Source organism: Chiloscyllium plagiosum, unplaced genomic scaffold, assembly GCF_037043375.1.
Source record: "Chiloscyllium plagiosum isolate Xiang-an unplaced genomic scaffold, Cpla_swu_hap1 HiC_scaffold_36, whole genome shotgun sequence".
NCBI lineage: Eukaryota > Metazoa > Chordata > Chondrichthyes > Orectolobiformes > Hemiscylliidae > Chiloscyllium > Chiloscyllium plagiosum.
The window spans coordinates 8,164,780-8,184,753 of record NW_028270174.1 but is presented as its reverse complement, the minus strand read 5'-3'; the positions used below and the strand labels follow the sequence as shown (position 1 = coordinate 8,184,753).

Below are 19,974 nucleotides of genomic sequence, written 5' to 3'. Positions count from 1 at the left end.
AGAACAGTAAACCCTGTACCGTCTGTGCAGAACAGTAAACCCTGTACCGTCTGTGCAGAACAGTAAACCCTGTACCGTCTGTGCAGAACAGGAAACCCTGTACCGTCTGTGCATAATAGTAAACCCTATACCGTCTGTGCAGAACAGTAAACCCTGTACCGTCTGTGCAGAACAGTTAACCATGTACCGTCTGTGCAGAATAGTAAACCATGTACCGTCTGTGCAGAACAGTAAACCCTGTACCGTCTGTGCATAATAGTAAACCCTATACCGTCTGTGCAGAATAGTAAACCCTGTACCGTCTGTGCAGAACAGTTAACCATGTACCGTCTGTGCAGAATAGTAAACCCTGTACCGTCTGTGCAGAACAGTTAACCATGTACCGTCTGTGCAGAACAGTAAACCCTGTACCGTCTGTGCAGAATAGTAAACCCTGTACCGTCTGTGCAGAACAGTAAACCCTGTACCGTCTGTGCAGAACAGTAAACCCTGTGCCGTCTGTGCATAATAGTAAACCCTATACCGTCTGTGCAGAACAGTAAACCCTATACCGTCTGTGCAGAACAGTTAACCATGTACCGTCTGTGCAGAATAGTAAACCCTGTACGGTCTGTGCAGAATAGTAAACCCTGTACCGTCTGTGTAGAACAGTAAACCCTGTACCGTCTGTGTAGAACAGTAAACCCTGTACCGTCTGTGTAGAACAGTAAACCCTGTACCGTCTGTGTAGAACAGTAAACCCTGTACCGTCTGTGCAGAATAGTAAACCCTGTACCGTCTGTGCATAATAGTAAACAATATACCGTCTGTGCAGAACAGTTAACCATGTACCGTCTCTGCAGAACAGTAAACCCTATACCGTCTGTGCAGAACAGTAAACCCTGTACCGTCTGTGCAGAACAGTAAACCCTATACCGTCTGTGCAGAACAGTTAACCATGTACCGTCCGTGCATAATAGTAAACCCTATACCGTCTGTGCAGAATAGTAAACCCTGTACCGTCTGTGCAGAACAGTTAACCATGTACCGTCTGTGCAGAACAGTTAACCCTGTACCGTCTGTGCAGAACAGTTAACCATGTACCGTCTGTGCAGAATAGTAAACCCTGTACGGTCTGTGCAGAATAGTAAACCCTGTACATTCTGTGCAGAACAGTAAACCCTGTACCGTCTGTGCAGAACAGTAAACCCTGTACCGTCTGTGCAGAACAGTAAACCCTGTGCCGTCTGTGCATAATAGTAAACCCTATACCGTCTGTGCAGAACAGTAAACCCTATACCGTCTGTGCAGAACAGTTAACCATGTACCGTCTGTGCAGAATGGTAAACCCTGTACGGTCTGTGCAGAATAGTAAACCCTGTACATTCTGTGCAGAACAGTAAACCCTGTACCGTCTGTGTAGAACAGTAAACCCTGTACCGTCTGTGCAGAATAGTAAACCCTGTACCGTCTGTGCATAATAGTAAACCCTGTACCGTCTGTGCAGAACAGTTAACCATGTACCGTCTCTGCAGAACAGTAAACCCTATACCGTCTGTGCAGAACAGTAAACCCTGTACCGTCTGTGCAGAACAGTTAACCATGTACCGTCTGTGCAGAACAGTTAACCATGTACCGTCCGTGCAGAACAGTACACCCTGTACCGTCTGTGCATAATAGTAAACCCTATACCGTCTGTGCAGAACAGAAAACCCTATACCGTCTGTGCAGAACAGTAAACCCTGTACCGTCTGTGCAGAACAGTAAACCCTGTACCGTCTGTGCAGAACAGTAAACCCTGTACCGTCTGTGCAGAACAGTAAACCCTGTACCGTCTGTGCAGAACAGTTAACCATGTACCGTCTGTGCAGAACAGTAAACCCTGTACCGTCTGTGCATAATAGTAAACCCTGTACCGTCTGTGCATAATAGTAAACCCTATACCGTCTGTGCAGAAGAGTAAACCCTGTACCGTCTGTGCAGAACAGTAAACCCTGTACCGTCTGTGTAGAACAGTAAACCCTATACTGTCTGTGCAGAATAGTAAACCCTGTACCGTCTGTGCAGAATAGTAAACCCTGTACCGTCTGTGCAGAATAGTAAACCCTGTACCGTCTGTGCAGAATAGTAAACCCTGTACCGTCTGTGCAGAACAGTTAACCATGTACCGTCTGTGCACAACAGTAAACCCTGTACCGTCTGTGCAGAACAGTAAACCCTATACCGTCTGTGCAGAATAGTAAACCCTGTACCGTCTGTGCAGAATAGTAAACCCTGTACCGTCTGTGCAGAACAGTAAACCCTATACCGTCTGTGCAGAACAGTAAACCCTGTACCGTCTGTGTAGAACAGTAAACCCTATACCGTCTGTGCAGAACAGTAAACCCTGTACCGTGTGTGCAGAACAGTAAACCCTGTACCGTCTGTGCAGAACAGTAAACCCTGTACCGTCTGTGCAGAACAGTTAACCATGTACCGTCTGTGCACAACAGTAAACCCTGTACCGTCTGTGCATAATAGTAAACCCTATACCGTCTGTGCAGAACAGAAAACCCTATACCGTCTGTGCAGAACAGTAAACCCTATACCGTCTGTGCAGAACAGTAAACCCTGTACCGTCTGTGCAGAACAGTAAACCCTGTACCGTCTGTGTAGAACAGTAAACCCTATACTGTCTGTGCAGAATAGTAAACCCTGTACCGTCTGTGCAGAATAGTAAACCCTGTACCGTCTGTGCAGAACAGTAAACCCTGTACCGTCTGTGCAGAACAGTAAACCCTGTACCGTCTGTGCAGAATAGTAAACCCTGTACCGTCTGTGCAGAATAGTAAACCCTGTACCGTCTGTGCAGAATAGTAAACCCTGTACCGTCTGTGCAGAATAGTAAACCCTGTACCGTCTGTGCAGAACAGTAAACCCTGTACCGTCTGTGCAGAATAGTAAACCCTGTACCGTCTGTGCAGAATAGTAAACCCTGTACCGTCTGTGCAGTAAACCCTATACCGTCTGTGCAGAATAGTAAACCCTGTACCGTCTGTGCAGAACAGTAAACCCTGTGCCGTCTGTGCAGAACATTAAACCCTGTGCCGTCTGTGCAGAACAGTAAACCCTATACCGTCTGTGCAGAACAGTAAACCCTGTACCGTCTGTGCAGAATAGTAAACCCTATACCGTCTGTGCAGAATAGTAAACCCTGTACCGTCTGTGCAGAACAGTAAACCCTGTACGGTCTGTGCAGAACAGTAAACCCTGTACCGTCTGTGCAGAACAGTAAACCCTGTACCGTCTGTGCAGAACAGTAAACCCTGTACCGTCTGTGCAGAACAGTAAACCCTGTACCGTCTGTGCAGAACAGTAAACCCTGTACCGTCTGTGCAGAACAGTAAACCCTATACCGTCTGTGCAGAACAGTAAACCCTATACCGTCTGTGCAGAACAGTAAACCCTATACCGTCTGTGCAGAACAGAAAACCCTATACCGTCTGTGCAGAACAGAAAACCCTATACCGTCTGTGCAGAACAGTAAACCCTATACCGTCTGTGCAGAACAGTAAACCCTATACCGTCTGTGCAGAACAGAAAACCCTATACCGTCTGTGCAGAACAGTAAACCCTGTACCGTCTGTGCAGAACAGTAAACCCTGTACCGTCTGTGCAGAACAGTAAACCCTGTACCGTCTGTGCAGAACAGTAAACCCTGTACCGTCTGTGCAGAACAGTTAACCATGTACCGTCTGTGCAGAACAGTAAACCCTGTACCGTCTGTGCATAATAGTAAACCCTATACCGTCTGTGCAGAACAGAAAACCCTATACCGTCTGTGCAGAACAGTAAACCCTATACCGTCTGTGCAGAACAGTAAACCCTGTACCGTCTGTGCAGAACAGTAAACCCTGTACCGTCTGTGCAGAACAGTAAACCCTGTACCGTCTGTGCAGAATAGTAAACCCTGTACCGTCTGTGCAGAATAGTAAACCCTGTACCGTCTGTGCAGAATAGTAAACCCTGTACCGTCCATGCAGAACAGTAAACCCTATACCGTCTGTGCAGAACAGTAAACCCTGTACCGTCTGTGTAGAACAGTAAACCCTGTACCGTCTGTGCAGAACAGTAAACCCTGTACCGTCTGTGCAGAACAGTAAACCCTGTACCGTCTGTGCAGAACAGTAAACCCTGTACCGTCTGTGCAGAACAGTTAACCATGTACCGTCTGTGCAGAACAGTAAACCCTGTACCGTCTGTGCATAATAGTAAACCCTATACCGTCTGTGCAGAACAGAAAACCCTATACCGTCTGTGCAGAATAGTAAACCCTATACCGTCTGTGCAGAACAGTAAACCCTGTACCGTCTGTGTAGAACAGTAAACCCTATACCGTCTGTGCAGAATAGTAAACCCTGAACCGTCTGTGCAGAACAGTAAACCCTATACCGTCTGTGCAGAATAGTAAACCCTGTACCGTCTGTGCAGAATAGTAAACCCTGTACCGTCTGTGCAGTAAACCCTATACCATCTGTGCAGAACAGTAAACCCTGTACCGTCTGTGCAGAACAGTTAACCATGTACCGTCTGTGCAGAACAGTTAACCATGTACCGTCTGTGCAGAACAGTTAACCATGTACCGTCTGTGCAGAATAGTAAACCCTGTACCGTCTGTGCAGAACAGTTAACCATGTACCGTCTGTGCAGAACAGTAAACCCTGTACCGTCTGTGCAGAACAGTAAACCCTATACCGTCTGTGCAGAACAGTAAACCCTGTACCGTCTGTGCAGAACAGTAAACCCTGTACCGTCTGTGCAGATCAGTAAACCCTGTACCGTCTGTGCAGAACAGTTAACCATGTACCGTCTGTGCAGAATAGTAAACCCTGTACCGTCTGTGCAGAACAGTTAACCATGTACCGTCTGTGCAGAACAGTAAACCCTGTACCGTCTGTGCAGAATAGTAAACCCTATACCGTCTGTGCAGAACAGTAAACCCTGTACCGTCTGTGCAGAATAGTAAACCCTGTACCGTCTGTGCAGAACAGTAAACCCTGTACCGTCTGTGCAGAATAGTAAACCCTGTACCGTCTGTGCAGAACAGTAAACCCTGTACCGTCTGTGCAGAATAGTAAACCCTATACCGTCTGTGCAGAACAGTAAACCCTGTACCGTCTGTGCAGAACAGTAAACCCTGTACCGTCTGTGCAGAACAGTAAACCCTGTACCGTCGGTGCAGAATAGTAAACCCTGTACCGTCTGTGCAGAACAGTAAACCCTGTACCGTCTGTGCAGAATAGTAAACCCTGTACCGTCGGTGCAGAATAGTAAACCCTATACCGTCTGTGCAGAACAGTTAACCCTGTACTGTCGGTGCAGAATAGTGAACCCTGTACCGTCTGTGCAGAACAGTAAACCCTGTACCGTCTGTGCAGAATAGTAAACCCTGTACCGTCGGTGCAGAACAGTAAACCCTGTACCGTCTGTGCAGAATAGTAAACCCTGTACCGTCTGTGCAGAACAGTAAACCCTGTACCGTCTGTGCAGAATAGTAAACCCTGTACCGTCTGTGCAGAATAGTAAACCCTGTACCGTCTGTGCAGAATAGTAAACCCTGTACCGTCTGTGCAGAACAGTAAACCCTGTACCGTCTGTGCAGAACAGTAAGCCCTGTACCGTCTGTGCAGAACAGTAAACCCTGTACTGTCTGTGCAGAACAGTAAACCCAGTACTGTCTGTGCAGAACAGTAAACGCTGTACCGTCTGTGCAGAACAGTAAACCCAGTACTGTCTGTGCAGTACAGTAAACCCAGTACTGTCTGTGCAGAACAGTAAACCCTGTACCGTCTGTGCAGAACAGTAAACCCTGTACCGTCTGTGCAGTACAGTAAACCCTGTACTGTCTGTGCAGTACAGTAAACCCAGTACTGTCTGTGCAGTACAGTAAACCCAGTACTGTCTGTGCAGAATAGTAAACCCTGTGCCGTCTGTGCAGAACAGTAAACCCTGTACCGTCTGTGCAGAACAGTAAACCCTGTACCGTCTGTGCAGAACAGTAAACCCTGTACCGTCTGTGCAGAATAGTAAACCCTGTACCGTCGGTGCAGAACAGTAAACCCTGTACCGTCTGTGCTGAATAGTAAACCCTGTACCGTCTGTGCAGAACAGTAAACCCTGTACCGTCTGTGCAGTAAACCTTGTACCGTCTGTGCAGAATAGTAAACCCTGTACCGTCTGTGCAGAACAGTAAACCCTGTACCGTCTGTGCAGTAAACCTTGTACCGTCTGTGCAGAATAGTAAACCCTGTACCGTCTGTGCAGAACAGTAAACCCAGTACCGTCTGTGCAGAACAGTTAACCATGTACCGTCTGTGCAGAACAGTAAACCCTGTACCGTCTGTGCAGAATAGTAAACCCTGTACCGTCTGTGCAGAACAGTAAATCCTGTACCGTCTGTGCAGAACAGTAAACCCTGTACCGTCTGTGCAGAACAGTAAACCCTGTACTGTCGGTGCAGAATAGTGAACCCTGTACCGTCTGTGCAGAACAGTAAACCCTGTACCGTCTGTGCAGAATAGTAAACCCTGTACCGTCGGTGCAGAACAGTAAACCCTGTACCGTCTGTGCAGAATAGTAAACCCTGTACCGTCTGTGCAGAACAGTAAACCCTGTACCGTCTGTGCAGAATAGTAAACCCTGTACCGTCTGTGCAGAACAGTAAACCCTGTACCGTCTGTGCAGAACAGTAAGCCCTGTACCGTCTGTGCAGAACAGTAAACCCTGTACTGTCTGTGCAGAACAGTAAACCCTGTACTGTCTGTGCAGAACAGTAAACCCAGTACTGTCTGTGCAGAACAGTAAACGCTGTACCGTCTGTGCAGAACAGTAAACGCTGTACCGTCTGTGCAGAACAGTAAACCCTGTACTGTCTGTGCAGTACAGTAAACCCAGTACTGTCTGTGCAGAACAGTAAACCCTGTACCGTCTGTGCAGAATAGTAAACCCTGTACTGTCTGTGCAGTACAGTAAACCCAGTACTGTCTGTGCAGAATAGTAAACCCTGTGCCGTCTGTGCAGAACAGTAAACCCTGTACCGTCTGTGCAGAACAGTAAACCCTGTACCGTCTGTGCAGAATAGTAAACCCTGTACCGTCTGTGCAGAATAGTAAACCCTGTACCGTCGGTGCAGAACAGTAAACCCTGTACCGTCTGTGCTGAATAGTAAACCCTGTACCGTCTGTGCAGTAAACCTTGTACCGTCTGTGCAGAATAGTAAACCCTGTACCGTCTGTGCAGAACAGTAAACCCTGTACCGTCTGTGCAGTAAACCTTGTACCGTCTGTGCAGTAAACCTTGTACCGTCTGTGCAGAATAGTAAACCCTGTACCGTCTGTGCAGAACAGTAAACCCTGTACCGTCTGTGCAGTAAACCTTGTACCGTCTGTGCAGAACAGTAAACCCTGTACCGTCTGTGCAGAACAGTAAACCCTGTACCGTCTGTGCAGAACAGTAAACCCTGTACCGTCTGTGCAGAACAGTAAACCCTGTACCGTCTGTGCAGAACAGTTAACCATGTACCGTCTGTGCAGAACGTAAACCCTGTACCGTCTGTGCAGAACAGTAAACCCTGTACCGTCTGTGCATAATAGTAAACCCTATACCGTCTGTGCAGAACAGTAAACCCTGTACTGTCTGTGCAGAACAGTAAACCCTGTACCGTCTGTGCAGTAAACCCTGTACCGTCTGTGCAGAACAGTGAACCCTGTACCATCTGTGCAGAATAGTGAACCCTGTACCGTCTGTGCAGAACAGTGAACCCTGTACCGTCTGTGCAGAATAGTGAACCCTGTACCGTCTGTGCAGAACAGTAAACCCTGTACCGTCTGTGCAGAACAGTAAACCCTGTACCGTCTGTGCAGAATAGTGAACCCTGTACCGTCTGTGTAGAATAGTGAACCCTGTACCGTCTGTGCAGAACAGTAAACCCTGTACCGTCTGTGCAGAATAGTAAACCCTGTACCGTCTGTGCAGAACAGTAAACCCTGTACCGTCTGTGCAGTAAGTAATCCCTGTATCGTCTGTGCAGAACAGTAAACCCTGTACCGTCTGTGCAGTAAGTAATCCCTGTATCGTCTGTGCAGAACAGTAAACCCTGTACCGTCTGTGCAGTAAGTAATCCCTGTATCGTCTGTGCAGTAAACCTTGTACCGTCTGTGCAGTACAGTAAACCCTGTACCGTCTGTGCAGTAAGTAATCCCTGTATCGTCTGTGCAGTAAACCTTGTACCGTCTGTGCAGTACAGTAAACCCTGTATTGTCTGTGCAGTAAGTAATCCCTGTATCGTCTGTACAGTAAACCCTGTACCATCTATGCAGTGAGTAAATATTGTACCGTCTGTACAGTACAGTAAACCCTGTACCGTCTGTGCAGTAAGTAAGCTACAATGACTAATCCACAATCTCCGCAGCATACTGAGAATATCTTACATCTTCATGTGTCTCCTGTCTGTGGAACCCTGTTTCTCCTGGTTGTTATTTTCTTACTACGTTTTCTGGGATGAAATTGGGCGGCAAGGTGGCTCAGTGGTTAGCACTGCTGCCTCACAGCTCCAGGGACCAATGTACAATTCCCACTGCGGGCAACTGTCTGTGTGGAGTTTGCACATTCTCCCCGTGTCTGCATGGGTTTCCTCTGGGTGCTCCGGTTTCCTCCCACAGTCCAAAGATGTGCAGTTTAGGTGAATTGGCCTTGCTAAATTGCCCGTAGTGTTAGGTGCATTAGTCAGAGGTAAATGTAGGGGAATGGGTGTGGGTGGGTTGCTGTTCGGAGGGTCGGTGTGGACTTGTTGGGCCAAAGGGCCCGTTTCCACACTGTAGGGAATCTAATCTAATCTAATCAAATGTGTGCCCTAAAAGTCCCTATGTCATATGCAAATTTCCAGTAAGTGATTTTTTTCCCACCAATCCCTCAAAGGACTTGTGAAAGAAAATTGTCTTTGTAGCGTATAGTGCACTATACCAGAAGTAACTGTCACATTTTCTATGCTTTTCACAAAATGTTTTAAACTGAGTAAGAGAGTTTTGTATTCCATTAACATCTTTTCAGAAAAAGCTGCTACTAATTGCTATACCTGCAAGTCATTCCATTGGCCCATAGCCTGATATATGGAAAGGTAAATGGAGTGATTGTAACAAGGTCAGCCAGCTTGGCCCAGAGAATATGAGTTCCCTGATTGAGGCTGTTAATCTGGACCAATCAGAGATCCCTGGCTGACAGATAAATAGGGAAATATTCCCTTTGTGAAGGGCACTGCTTGTCACTGGCCACTCGGGTGTTTCCTTTCTTCCTGGTGGTGGAAACTGAATAACGATTCGTGCACCTTGTGTCTCTCACTCTGTCTCACACCTGCACACACACAACATGGGTGCTGGGGAAAAAATAAGCACTACCGCAGTTAGGCGGTAGTGTGGGGGTAAAAAACAAAAAAAAAAGCAAAAAGAAAAATAAATAAACAAGAACGTCAGAGGTTTTGGGGAAAAGAAAGGAAATATTAGAGATACTGACACTCTAATAGCTGACTCTGAAGAAGCAGTCCCAGAATCAAGGACCTTTCATGTGTAAGTAAAGAGGGTTTTTGAGCTACTGCTTCCAGATAAATCTGTTGGACTGTAACCTGGGGTGTGTGATTGAGCAAGTGGAGGAATCATGAGTAATTGGGAAAGAGGGAATCTCTAAGGATCATAGTTCCCTGGTCCATTCCCCAGGTAGGCTCTGTAGTTACTGATCCCCTCTCTGTCACCTGACATCAGACCACTGACTGAGTTTTATACCAAATTGAAGGAAATGGTTAGAACACTAGAGATAGCAAGAGAGTGATGGGCAGTTATTCAGGAGAAATCCTGCTGATGTCTGAGGTGTAATATCATTGTGATTACTGCTGTGCCTGGGTTGCTATGCATCATTAGAGTGACCAATTCCCAGCAGGACTTTTTATTATAACTGTGGCCACAGAAATTTAAAATTAAAATAAAGTTGATAGGAATAGTACACAAACATCAGGTTTGAATAAAAAAAGACATGTTCTTCTGTGCTTTGTTGAAAGCTAGAATACCCATTGAATGGAAATAGGTTTTCATGCAAATCATTGTGTTGTGTTAATATATGGAGAACATTTAGAAAACATAACATTTTCTTTTAATTTTCAGAATAGGGATAAATCTTGGCTTCAAGTAGATTTAGAGACTTGAACGCATCCATTTACATTGAGTTAGCAGTCGAGCAGTGAGGGAGTGCTCCATTGTCCAAGGTGTCATAGTTCGGAAGTGGTGTTAAACTGTGATCCTGTCTGTCCATCCTAGTTTTGAAAGATCCCAGGACAGGAGCATATACGTGGTGTCCTGTGGTCAAAGGATATCCCTCAACCAACACCTAAAACAGATTGTTTGGCAGTTTACGTAGAAACACAGAAGATAGAAGCAGTAGGAGGTCATTCGGCCCTTCAAGCCTGCTCCGCCATTCATCACAATCATGGCTGATAGTCCAACTCAATAGCCTAATCCTGCTATCTCCCCGTAACCTTTGATCCCATTCGTCCCAAATGCTATATGTAGCTGCCTCTTGAATACATTCAATGGTTTAGCATCAGCTCCTTCCTGTGGTAATGAATTCCACAGGCTCACCACTAGGGTGAAGAAATGTCTCCTCATCTCCATCCTAAATGGTCCATCCCGAATCCTCAGTTTGTGACCCCTGGTTCTGGACACACCCACCATCGGGAACATCTTCCCTGCATCTACCCTGTCTAGTCCTGTTAGAATTTTATAAGTCTCTATGAGATACCCCCCTCACGCATCTGAACTCCAGCGAAAGCACTCCTAGCCTACTCAATCTCTCCTCATTTGTCATTCCTGCCATCCCCGGAATCAGCCTGGTAAACCTTCGCTGCTCTCCCTCGAGAGCAAGATCATCCTTCCTCAGGAAAGGAGACAACACTGCACACTATATTCTAGCTGTCGCCTTACCAAGGGCCTGTATAACTGCAACAACACATCCCTGCTCCTGTACTCTAAACCTCTCACAGTGAAGGCCACATACCATTTGCCTTCTCTACCACCTGCTGCACCTGCATGCTTCCCTTCAGTGACTGATGCACAAGGACACCCAGATCCTGCTGCACACTCCCCGCCCCCAGTTTACAGCCATTCAGGTAGTAATCTGCTGCCTTGATTTAATTCCAATTGCTGTTTGTGGAAGCTTCTTGGGTGCCAATTGGCAGTCACGTTGACTACAGTAAAACAGTCATAAGTAAGTCAGAGTGCAGAAACATATAGGACAATGTTGGGTTTGGATAAAATGTCCCAGATGGTCATCTTTTCATTCCTGGGTGACCTATTGTGTTGGGACGTGAATCAGGCAACCACAGGATGACAGTAGAGGCTGCAAGCTTTGGATCTGGGATGGGTAAAGAGCTTCAGGGCTCCTTGCCCCGTCCAATTCATAATGCCGTTTCCAAGCCAACCTTCCATGTCAATCATCCACCACCCACCCCCCTCCAAAATCCAATTTACATCGAGACATGGGCAGCTGTCTCCAGAAACTGCACGTGTGAAGTGCAGCATATCCTCAAATTTGCCTCTGCAAAAATGGGAAATGGTGTGTGCATAGGAAGGTCTTCCAATTTTTGGGATTTTTGCCTGGATAGAGGGCGTCTCCATCGTGGCCAAAAAAAAAATCACATGCAGCTTCTTCCTTTCGCCTATTCTGTCTTGCATTTACATCTTTTTATTCTCGGTGTAATTGGTGCCTCCCTTCAAAGGAGCCTAGACTTATTTGTGATTTATTAGAAATGTTCCTTGTTTAATGTGGCTCAAGGTTTAATATCTCTACCACATCCTCTGGAATCCAAACTTTGTAACTCTTTTTATGCAAAGGGAAGGTGTTGCATTTTAAATATTTTGTGTCACTGCTGTGTTTGTAGGATTGTTGCTTTTCATAAGTTATCAGAGAACAAATATTTATTTATCTTGTCAGAAACTAAATGCAACTGTTTTAATTTAACTAATTTCACGTGCTTACGTCTTGTTAAAAATAAACAATAGTGAGCACAGCAGCAATGACTCAAATGAGTGCACAACAAAGGAACTGAAACAAAAACAGAAATTGCTTGAAAAGCTTAGCAAGTCTGGCAGCATATATGGCGAGAAATCAGAGTTAACATTTCAGGTCCAACGACCCTTCCTCAGAACCCTGAACAAATTTTAATTTATTGGCTGAAGCTTTCAACGCTGTGAAACCCAAGATCAGACATGATCAAACTGAATGATGGAACAGGCTCTCGATAGAATTGGCCATGCTAAATTGCCCATAGTGTTAGGTGCATTAGTCAGAGGGAAATGGGTCTGGGTAGGTTACTCTTCGGAGGGTCGGTGTGGACTTGTTGGGCTGATGGGCCTGTTTCCACACTGTTGGGAATCTAATCTAAACCTATTTTTTTTAAAAATCTATATGGAATGACCTACACCTGTCGCTGTTTCCTGCATTCTTTCCTTATTCACTGGTTAAAATTGGCCTCAACATTTCTGATAGAAATGTATTATTTATTAACTGCCTTTTTGGTGTTGTTTTATTCCAGGTGTGTTGTGTGAATTTGGAAGGCCAAACCTTCTTCTCCAAGAAAGACAAGCTCCTATGCAAGAAGCATGCTCACACAGTGAACATCTAAAGCTCATTGAGCTGTGAGAAAGATGAGGATTGAAGATAACAAATAGGAGGGACGGAATACAAATGAATATTTTGCTTTTTTTTCTTGTTGCTATGAAAGGCATCCAAACCATAACTTAGTCATTGGGATTTGAAGGGGGAAAGGGATGGGTGTGAGGTGTTTGAATCTATTTTGGTTTTGGGCTCTTTTTAGATCTTTAACTCCAAATACTTAGGTGGTTGGTAGACAGTGTAATGGCTTCATTTCACCGGCTGAAGATCTGCATTCAAGTAGCTATCTTTTACTGACCTCTTGCATAACATTTATTTAGATATGCCTTCAAACAGATCTTTTTTTTTCAAACTTTGCATAAATGTTCCTTGTTGCTCTAAAGGCTTTATGTAATAGTGTAGGCATTCAGTTAAAATGATCATAATAAGTGTTTACTAGGACACTTGTTTCCAAATTTAATATCTGCCGAATTTGTTTAAAATCATATTGTTGCAGTTTATTCTGAAATCTTGCCCTTCCTGGATTCAGAATTCACTTGGTCCCTTTTTGTGCATTGAGGAGCACTTTCACAATTAAACTCCTTACAACAATCAGTTTATTTTGGAAGAAATTAATTCATGAGACGGCAAAAATTGGCGAGGGCTTTGTGAATAAGTCATTTGGAATTTGACAGATGTCTATGAAGGAAAATAGTGTTTTATTTACAAATAGATGATGGACTGGCCAGGCTTGATCTTGTTGATCTCTGTTGGTATATGCATAGTGTAAGATGGATTTCACATCATTGTGATGTGCTTCTTGTGAAACATCTTTAACCACTGTTTCATGGTTAAATTAAGTGCCACCCTATTGTGAAAGTCATGGTTAAGTTTGGGAGTAATGAAACCATCAAGCTCTGGGGATCCTGGAATTGTCCAATTTTATTAAACTGGAAGAGTCTGGTGTGAAATCTAATGCTACAAGTTAACTGGTAATTACTTTCCTGGATCTACTGGGCTATGTTTAAAGTTAGTATAGTGTCTTAATTGTGCATCTCATCTGAGTGGTAAACTAATTGAAGGCTGCTGAACTGGTTGTTCTGACGGCATTGAAATCAATTTTGGAAACCAGAACGGGAAAGCTTTTGGGTGGAAGAGAGCCTCTCGCTGTCATGATCACTCAGCACGGAGGGAAGGAGGGATTCTACGCCTCATAAGTGTTCTTTGAGCAACCTCTTGCTGTTTCTTATGACTGGACACCTGAATGATGATCCGCTCACAAGATCAATCTGGACCAGGTACCTTTGTAGAGAACCGGGAATTATCTCAAATTGAGATTTCCTCATTTAAAGGAAAGCAAAGATCTCCCAGCTTCATCTGTGATGTACTGCAATCCATAGTGTACACAGGAGAGTACTTGTTACAGGGTACTGCAGCTTTGTTTATAACTGCCTAACTCCTGCTGCATTAATTATATTGTCTGGAACTGTTTGGATAAGGGGATTTATATTGCGTCTTGAGATGACCAGGTGTTTGTGGCGAGATTATCCACCCCCACCCCCCCCCTTTCATTATTGGCAAGGAGACTGGGAGGGGTCATTGATCTAACTAGTATAACTAGTATGATGGTCATCAATATCTGTGGATTTCCACCCAGTTGAAGTTTACCAAGCCTCAGATTAATGAACGGGCAGTTTAACTACTTATACCATGATGTATTGGTGTAACTCTGTGTACATGAATGAATGTGGCAGGAGTGGTGAAGGAATTTCACATGCATTCCTTTGACCCTCAACCCATGTTTGGCTTTATCTTGGGTTTGCAAATCTATAAAGGGCAATACCATTGTATCCAATGCATTTACATTTAAAGGGCTGCAAAATGTATCAGGTCAATGAAAAGCGTGAAAGCTGAGAGGATTCGACTATCTATAAAGAACATTTCTTCTTGACAGAATGTTTCACAGTTGCCCTCGGGAGTTAAAGTATTTGCTCCCTTGTTCCTTGTGTAGTAGGGCAAGGTACCCTGGGCAGGAAAAGGGGTGCTGTACATGTTTGTTAATTTAGTTTGAGATCATCTTTCTTATTCCAGTACGTTCTGTGTTTTATGTCAACGTACAGCTCATATGTTTAGGTTGGTTAAAGGTTTAACCTGTCAAAGGTAGTTTCACAAGTAAAGTTGCATGTCACTTTAGTACGATGATAATGTTCATAGACAAACACAGCTTCTCATATGTTTTATCTTTGAAGACAGGATCCACAAATTAAATTTTCTTTAGATGGCTCGTAGCACAATCTGTAGTTTTGTAAACTCAATAACAAGGTGTAGTTCCATTACAATCCATTACAATGGTGTTAAAGGGCAAATTGGATAGAAAACAACTTTCATGTCCCATTCTGACTACTTTCATGCAGTAGAAAACACACCTCTAGCCTTGTCTATTGTATCTGGGACATTTGATTAGAACTAGGTAATGTGATAACCAAGCAGCACCATTACCTAGAGAAAAGAACTAAAGGGCTTAGTTAAACAATCTCACTCCTTCTTACATTATTGCATTTGTCTAAGAGTGAGAGGTCTTGTATGATATCTTGAGATGGGCGAGTCTGTTGTGTGGTGGGAGGTGAATCACAGGCGGAGTACTCAGCATCTCAACCCAATGTCGCTAGTGCTTCTCATTCTCAACTGTTGGACCTTTGTTTCTTAAGGATGAACTGAAATTCTTCATATTGTGCTGAACTTATGAGGAAGTAATTGTCACCCAGGCAAATTTTATTTTTAATGGTTGAAATGTATTTTATTAACTATATTGGAGTATTTTCCCAGGTGTGAAAACTAATAGAGATGGGTTGTTTCTGTTTGTGCACAGAATCTGAATGAATGTGTCAATTATCTACCTGCGTCAGTTTTCTTCAATGCTATAAGTCCATCTGTACAAAACAGAGAGGAGCCAAGAGTGTATACCTGGAGTGAATTGTGTGAGAGAAAATTATAGTCTTTGTCAAAAAAAGTCATGGTTTGATTTTTAAAGAACCAGCTTTTCTCTTGGCACATTTTAAAAGTAAGTTAGAACCCAGGGCATCCTATGCCAAGTTACATGCCTCCCCTCATTCACCTAAATGCCATGATAAAGGAGGATCTGGGTGTATCAGAGGAAGATGTGGGGAATTGATATTTGTTGAGCTCTTCATTTCTGCCAAACCTCCCCCACCCCACTCCATCACTAGCCCCATACATTTTGTTATGTAACCCATGACAGATATTACTATGGTCAGACGTCACACAACACCAGGTTATAGTCCAACAGGTTTATTTGAAATCACACGCTTTAAGAGCACTGCCCTTTCACCTGACGAAGGGGCAGCATTCTGAAAGTTTGAAATTTCAAATAAACCTGTCAGACTATAACCTAGTGTCGTGTGACTTCTGATCATGTCCACCTCAGTCCAACACTGGCATCTCCACTCTTGGATGTTATTATAGCAATGAACTTGACTTGCAGTCAGTTCATTTCAGCCTACTGTCTGTAACGCATATTTGTCTATGAGCTAATTTGGATTTATGCAGTACCGAGTGCACTTCTAGGAAATGCTTAACATTTTGTGCTGAATCTCAATTGCCTGCTTGAACGGGTACACTGTGGTTTTGTATCAACTTCTATTAACGAACAAACCCAAGCCTTTTTGATATTAGCCTCAACAGAATGACGTGAGTATTCACCCTCTCATCATTCTGCAGCAGATTGTATTAAATATTTTTGATGTACTTGAGAAACACTTCACATGGTCAATGTACCTGAGTTTGCTGCACTTCCAACTGGATTTAGAATTGATTTTCAAAAGGCCTAGAGATGTTGAGAGCTGAAAATTAAAGTCACTGAAATAACATAAGGAAATCTACCTGGATTTAAAATGTTTTAAGGAGTTGTATGAGAGTTTGCTTTCATAGTTATGCATGCCTCATTTATGAATATATGCAGTGAGAATACTTTTGAAATGAAATGTTAATTGCCAATGTGCTTCCACTCGATCACTAGTTTGACTGTATCAGAAATATAATAACATGATTTGCTTCCTTATATGCATATTAATAAATTTTTAATTTCACATTCTTTATTTACATTTCCAAGAATTCTCTTATTTGCTCTTCAGTCATGCCAATATAATTCACTACTTTATTTAACAGATCAAGGGGCTGATCCTACTATCCATTTCTCCCCAGTCCACTTTCAGGGGAATGCTTCTTTTCCCCATGTGCAAATGTCAGGATAAAGAGGCTGAGACCATTTCAGCAAATGATAGGGTGGAATCTGCCTGTATTCTCTGCCCAGTGATTTCACCAAGATGTATCAACTTCTTAGAGTAGACATTTCCCCTGACTGGGGAATCTAGAATGAGCAGTATTGGTCTTGGAATGGCCCTTCTAGAATTTTAAAAAATAATTATTTTCAAAGGCATTTGGACATCGTAGGTGAGCATATCTTTACCCACTCCTCATCTTCATTTCAACTGATGGCATGCTCAATCGCTTAAGAGTACATTTAGGAGTTAATTGCATATTGGTGTGAGCCTGGAGTTGAATGTAGGCCAGATTGGGTAAGGAAAACAGATTTCCTTCCCTAAAAAAAATTTATGAACTGGATGAGCTTTTATGACAATCGATGGTGACTTTAGTGGTTAGGGGATGGAAAGCAACGCCTGGAAATGTGTGGAAGCAGGTTCAATTGAGAATTCAAGAGGGGCAATGGATGGTTATTTGGGTAGAAATGGTGTGCAGTGATTATGGCTGCAGGTAATAGAACTGGTACAGGCACACTGGGCCAAATGGCCTCCTACACTGTGACTTTGTCGTTCATAGTCACCGTTACTGAGTCTAGCTGTCCATTTCAGGGCTTGTTAATTGATGTAGTGGTGGGATTGGAATCCATATCCCCAGAGCATTAATATGTGTCTTGGGATGACTAGACCAATACCATTGACTGGGATAGTAGCAGTGCTAGAGGGATATGGACCTTAGGAATTCTGTACCCCAGAAGAAAGTGGATGCCTCGGTCATTGCGTACTTTCAGTACTGACGTCAACAGCTTCTTGGATTCCAAGAGGATATATGGGTGGAGTATTGAATGGAGAGTTGTTGTAGAAGATCAGCCAAGATCTCATTTGAATGACCAATCTGGTTCAAGGGGAGACTTGGTGTATTCCTCCTGTTTCTCACAGCCTGCACATTCTCCCAATCTCACCCATCCCCTCTTCTCCCACAACCTCCTTCCCCTAATGCTGTCCAGGCTTCCAGAAACCTGGCTGAAGGGTTGGAAATGGGCTAACCATTAAAGAGAATCAGCCCTCTTCCAACCAAGTTTGACCTCCGTTTTGATGCAGGAGTATTTATCAAAAAGGTAAGTGAGATGTCAGTAAATGTGCACTGTTATATCAGAGCAGCAATGCATTAAGCCTCGTGTTTTTGGTCCTTCAACTGGGATGTGCAGGCTAGGTGGGTTAGCCATGAGAAATACAGAGAAGGGGCATGGGTCTACGTGGGATGGAGGGTTGGTGTGGACCAGTTGGGCTGAATAGTCTGTTTCCACAATGTTTGGATTCTATGATTCTAACTGGTGACTGTTGTTTCAATATAGCACTATTTGTAATGATAAGCCAAGCGTGTTTCTCAAGGGTAGGAGGCACATTCTGTCTTCCAAATCCTGAAAGTTTCTCCAACTGAATGTTCGGAAAGATTGAAGTCAATGTGTTCCTACCCCAACACAATTTTTTTTCCCTTGCCATGGATTCTGGTCTATTCACTGACCACCATTTGAGGTTGGAACAGTCTGTTAGGCTCTCCTTGTTCCATTTCACCCTGATCTGAGTTTCTGACCTCGTATTCCCTCCCTTACCCAGACCGTCTCTGAAACATTGCCTTCCTTTTGCCTCTGCCTCAGTTCATCTGCTGCTGGAAACCTTTATTCAACTTTGTTATCTCCCAATTTAAACATTCTGATGTCAATGGACTGTCGTTGAATGCCAGCCACTGTCCAGCATGACGACAACCCTCGCTTCATATGTTTTTATTAATATACAGTGCTTATTCAGTGAATGTGGGTGTCACTGAAAATGTTATCTTTTATGGTAGAATCATTAGAGTACTATGGCAGAGGGCATTTGATCCATCATGTCTGCATTAGTTCTCTTCACAAGCTATTCACTGATGCTATATAGCTGTGGATCTAATCCTCAAGTATTTACAACATTCAACAGGGTAGATGAGTGTTTCCCAATGAAGTGGTGAACAGAGTCCACGGAAACTAAAATCATGTTAATCTCCCATCCCTCATTGACAGTCATCGGCGGTGCTGCACCGAAGTCAATGGTTCTCTCCCACTCTCAGGGTGAGTCTGTAGGTGCCTGTCCAGACTAATATGTTTGCCACAGGTTCTGGTACACTTGGGGTAGATGGTAGTCAAGGGACGGGAGTGGGTGGGGCGGCAGTGTGTTCCTTTCCCTGTTTCTGCCCGGCTTCCACTTTTTCCCAGATCTCGAGGTGCTCAACGCCTTCCGGATGCTCCTTCCCCCACTTTGGACATCTTGGCCCAGTGATTCCCAGGTGTCAGTGGGAATACTGCACCTCCCCAGTGAGGCCTTGAGGGTATCTCTGAAGCACTTCCTCTGTCCCACCTGGGGCTCGCCTGCCATTTCAGAGCTGGGAGTAGAACACCTGCTTGGGCAGTCCTGTGTTGGTCATACAGACAGCGTGCCCAGCCCATCACAACTGATCAAGGGGTGGGGGGGTCAATGCCTTGATGTTGAGGATGTTGGCCTGGTCAAGGACGCTGGTGTTGGTGTGTCTTCCAAGTTGGCAGAAGGAAGCTGCAAAGCACAGTGAACTGCTGGTGTCAGGCATGCTTTGGTGTTGAGGTTCTGAGCAAGAGTGCTGTGATGTAACTGCCCACCCCTCAATGCCCTTGAGAGTGTTGGTGGGCTGCTGCTTAACCTACAACGGCCATGGGGTGAAAGTCGACATAAAATGCTTTTAAGGTGGGATTTCCTGGATTGTGACTCAATTACATTGAAGAAGTAGTGTTATACATCAAAGGCAGGATGGTCTGTGACTCTGAAGTGATCGTGTAATCTTTTCTTTGCTGCTTTTGCTCTTTGGGAGGTTCTATCAAAGATGTCTTGATGAGTTGCTATTCTGATGAGGGTCTGCAATCTTTAAGCATTGATTTTCCGGAATTTTCCATTCCCCACATACTCTAGGATAATGCAATATTCACCTGGTGTGGTAACTCTTAATCACTGGCTCATAGCTCCTAAAAATAATTTTACAAAT

The 19,974-nt window shown here is 44.3% G+C and overlaps 1 protein-coding gene across 20 annotated transcripts in view; it reads left to right on the top strand.

Annotated features, from left to right (window-relative positions):
* The window catches only part of pdlim5a (PDZ and LIM domain 5a), a 278,081-nt gene extending 261,315 nt beyond the window's left edge, over nucleotides 1-16,766 (top strand). For all 20 annotated transcript variants that reach the window (XM_087979923.1, XM_087979925.1, XM_087979924.1 and 17 more), the window contains one exon: nucleotides 12,593-16,766. In XM_087979923.1, coding sequence (XP_087836049.1) covers nucleotides 12,593-12,682 — 90 coding nt within the window. In that variant the 3' untranslated portion in view covers nucleotides 12,683-16,766. The remainder of the gene's footprint in view (nucleotides 1-12,592) is intronic.
* Nucleotides 16,767-19,974: the final 3,208 nt, after the last annotated feature.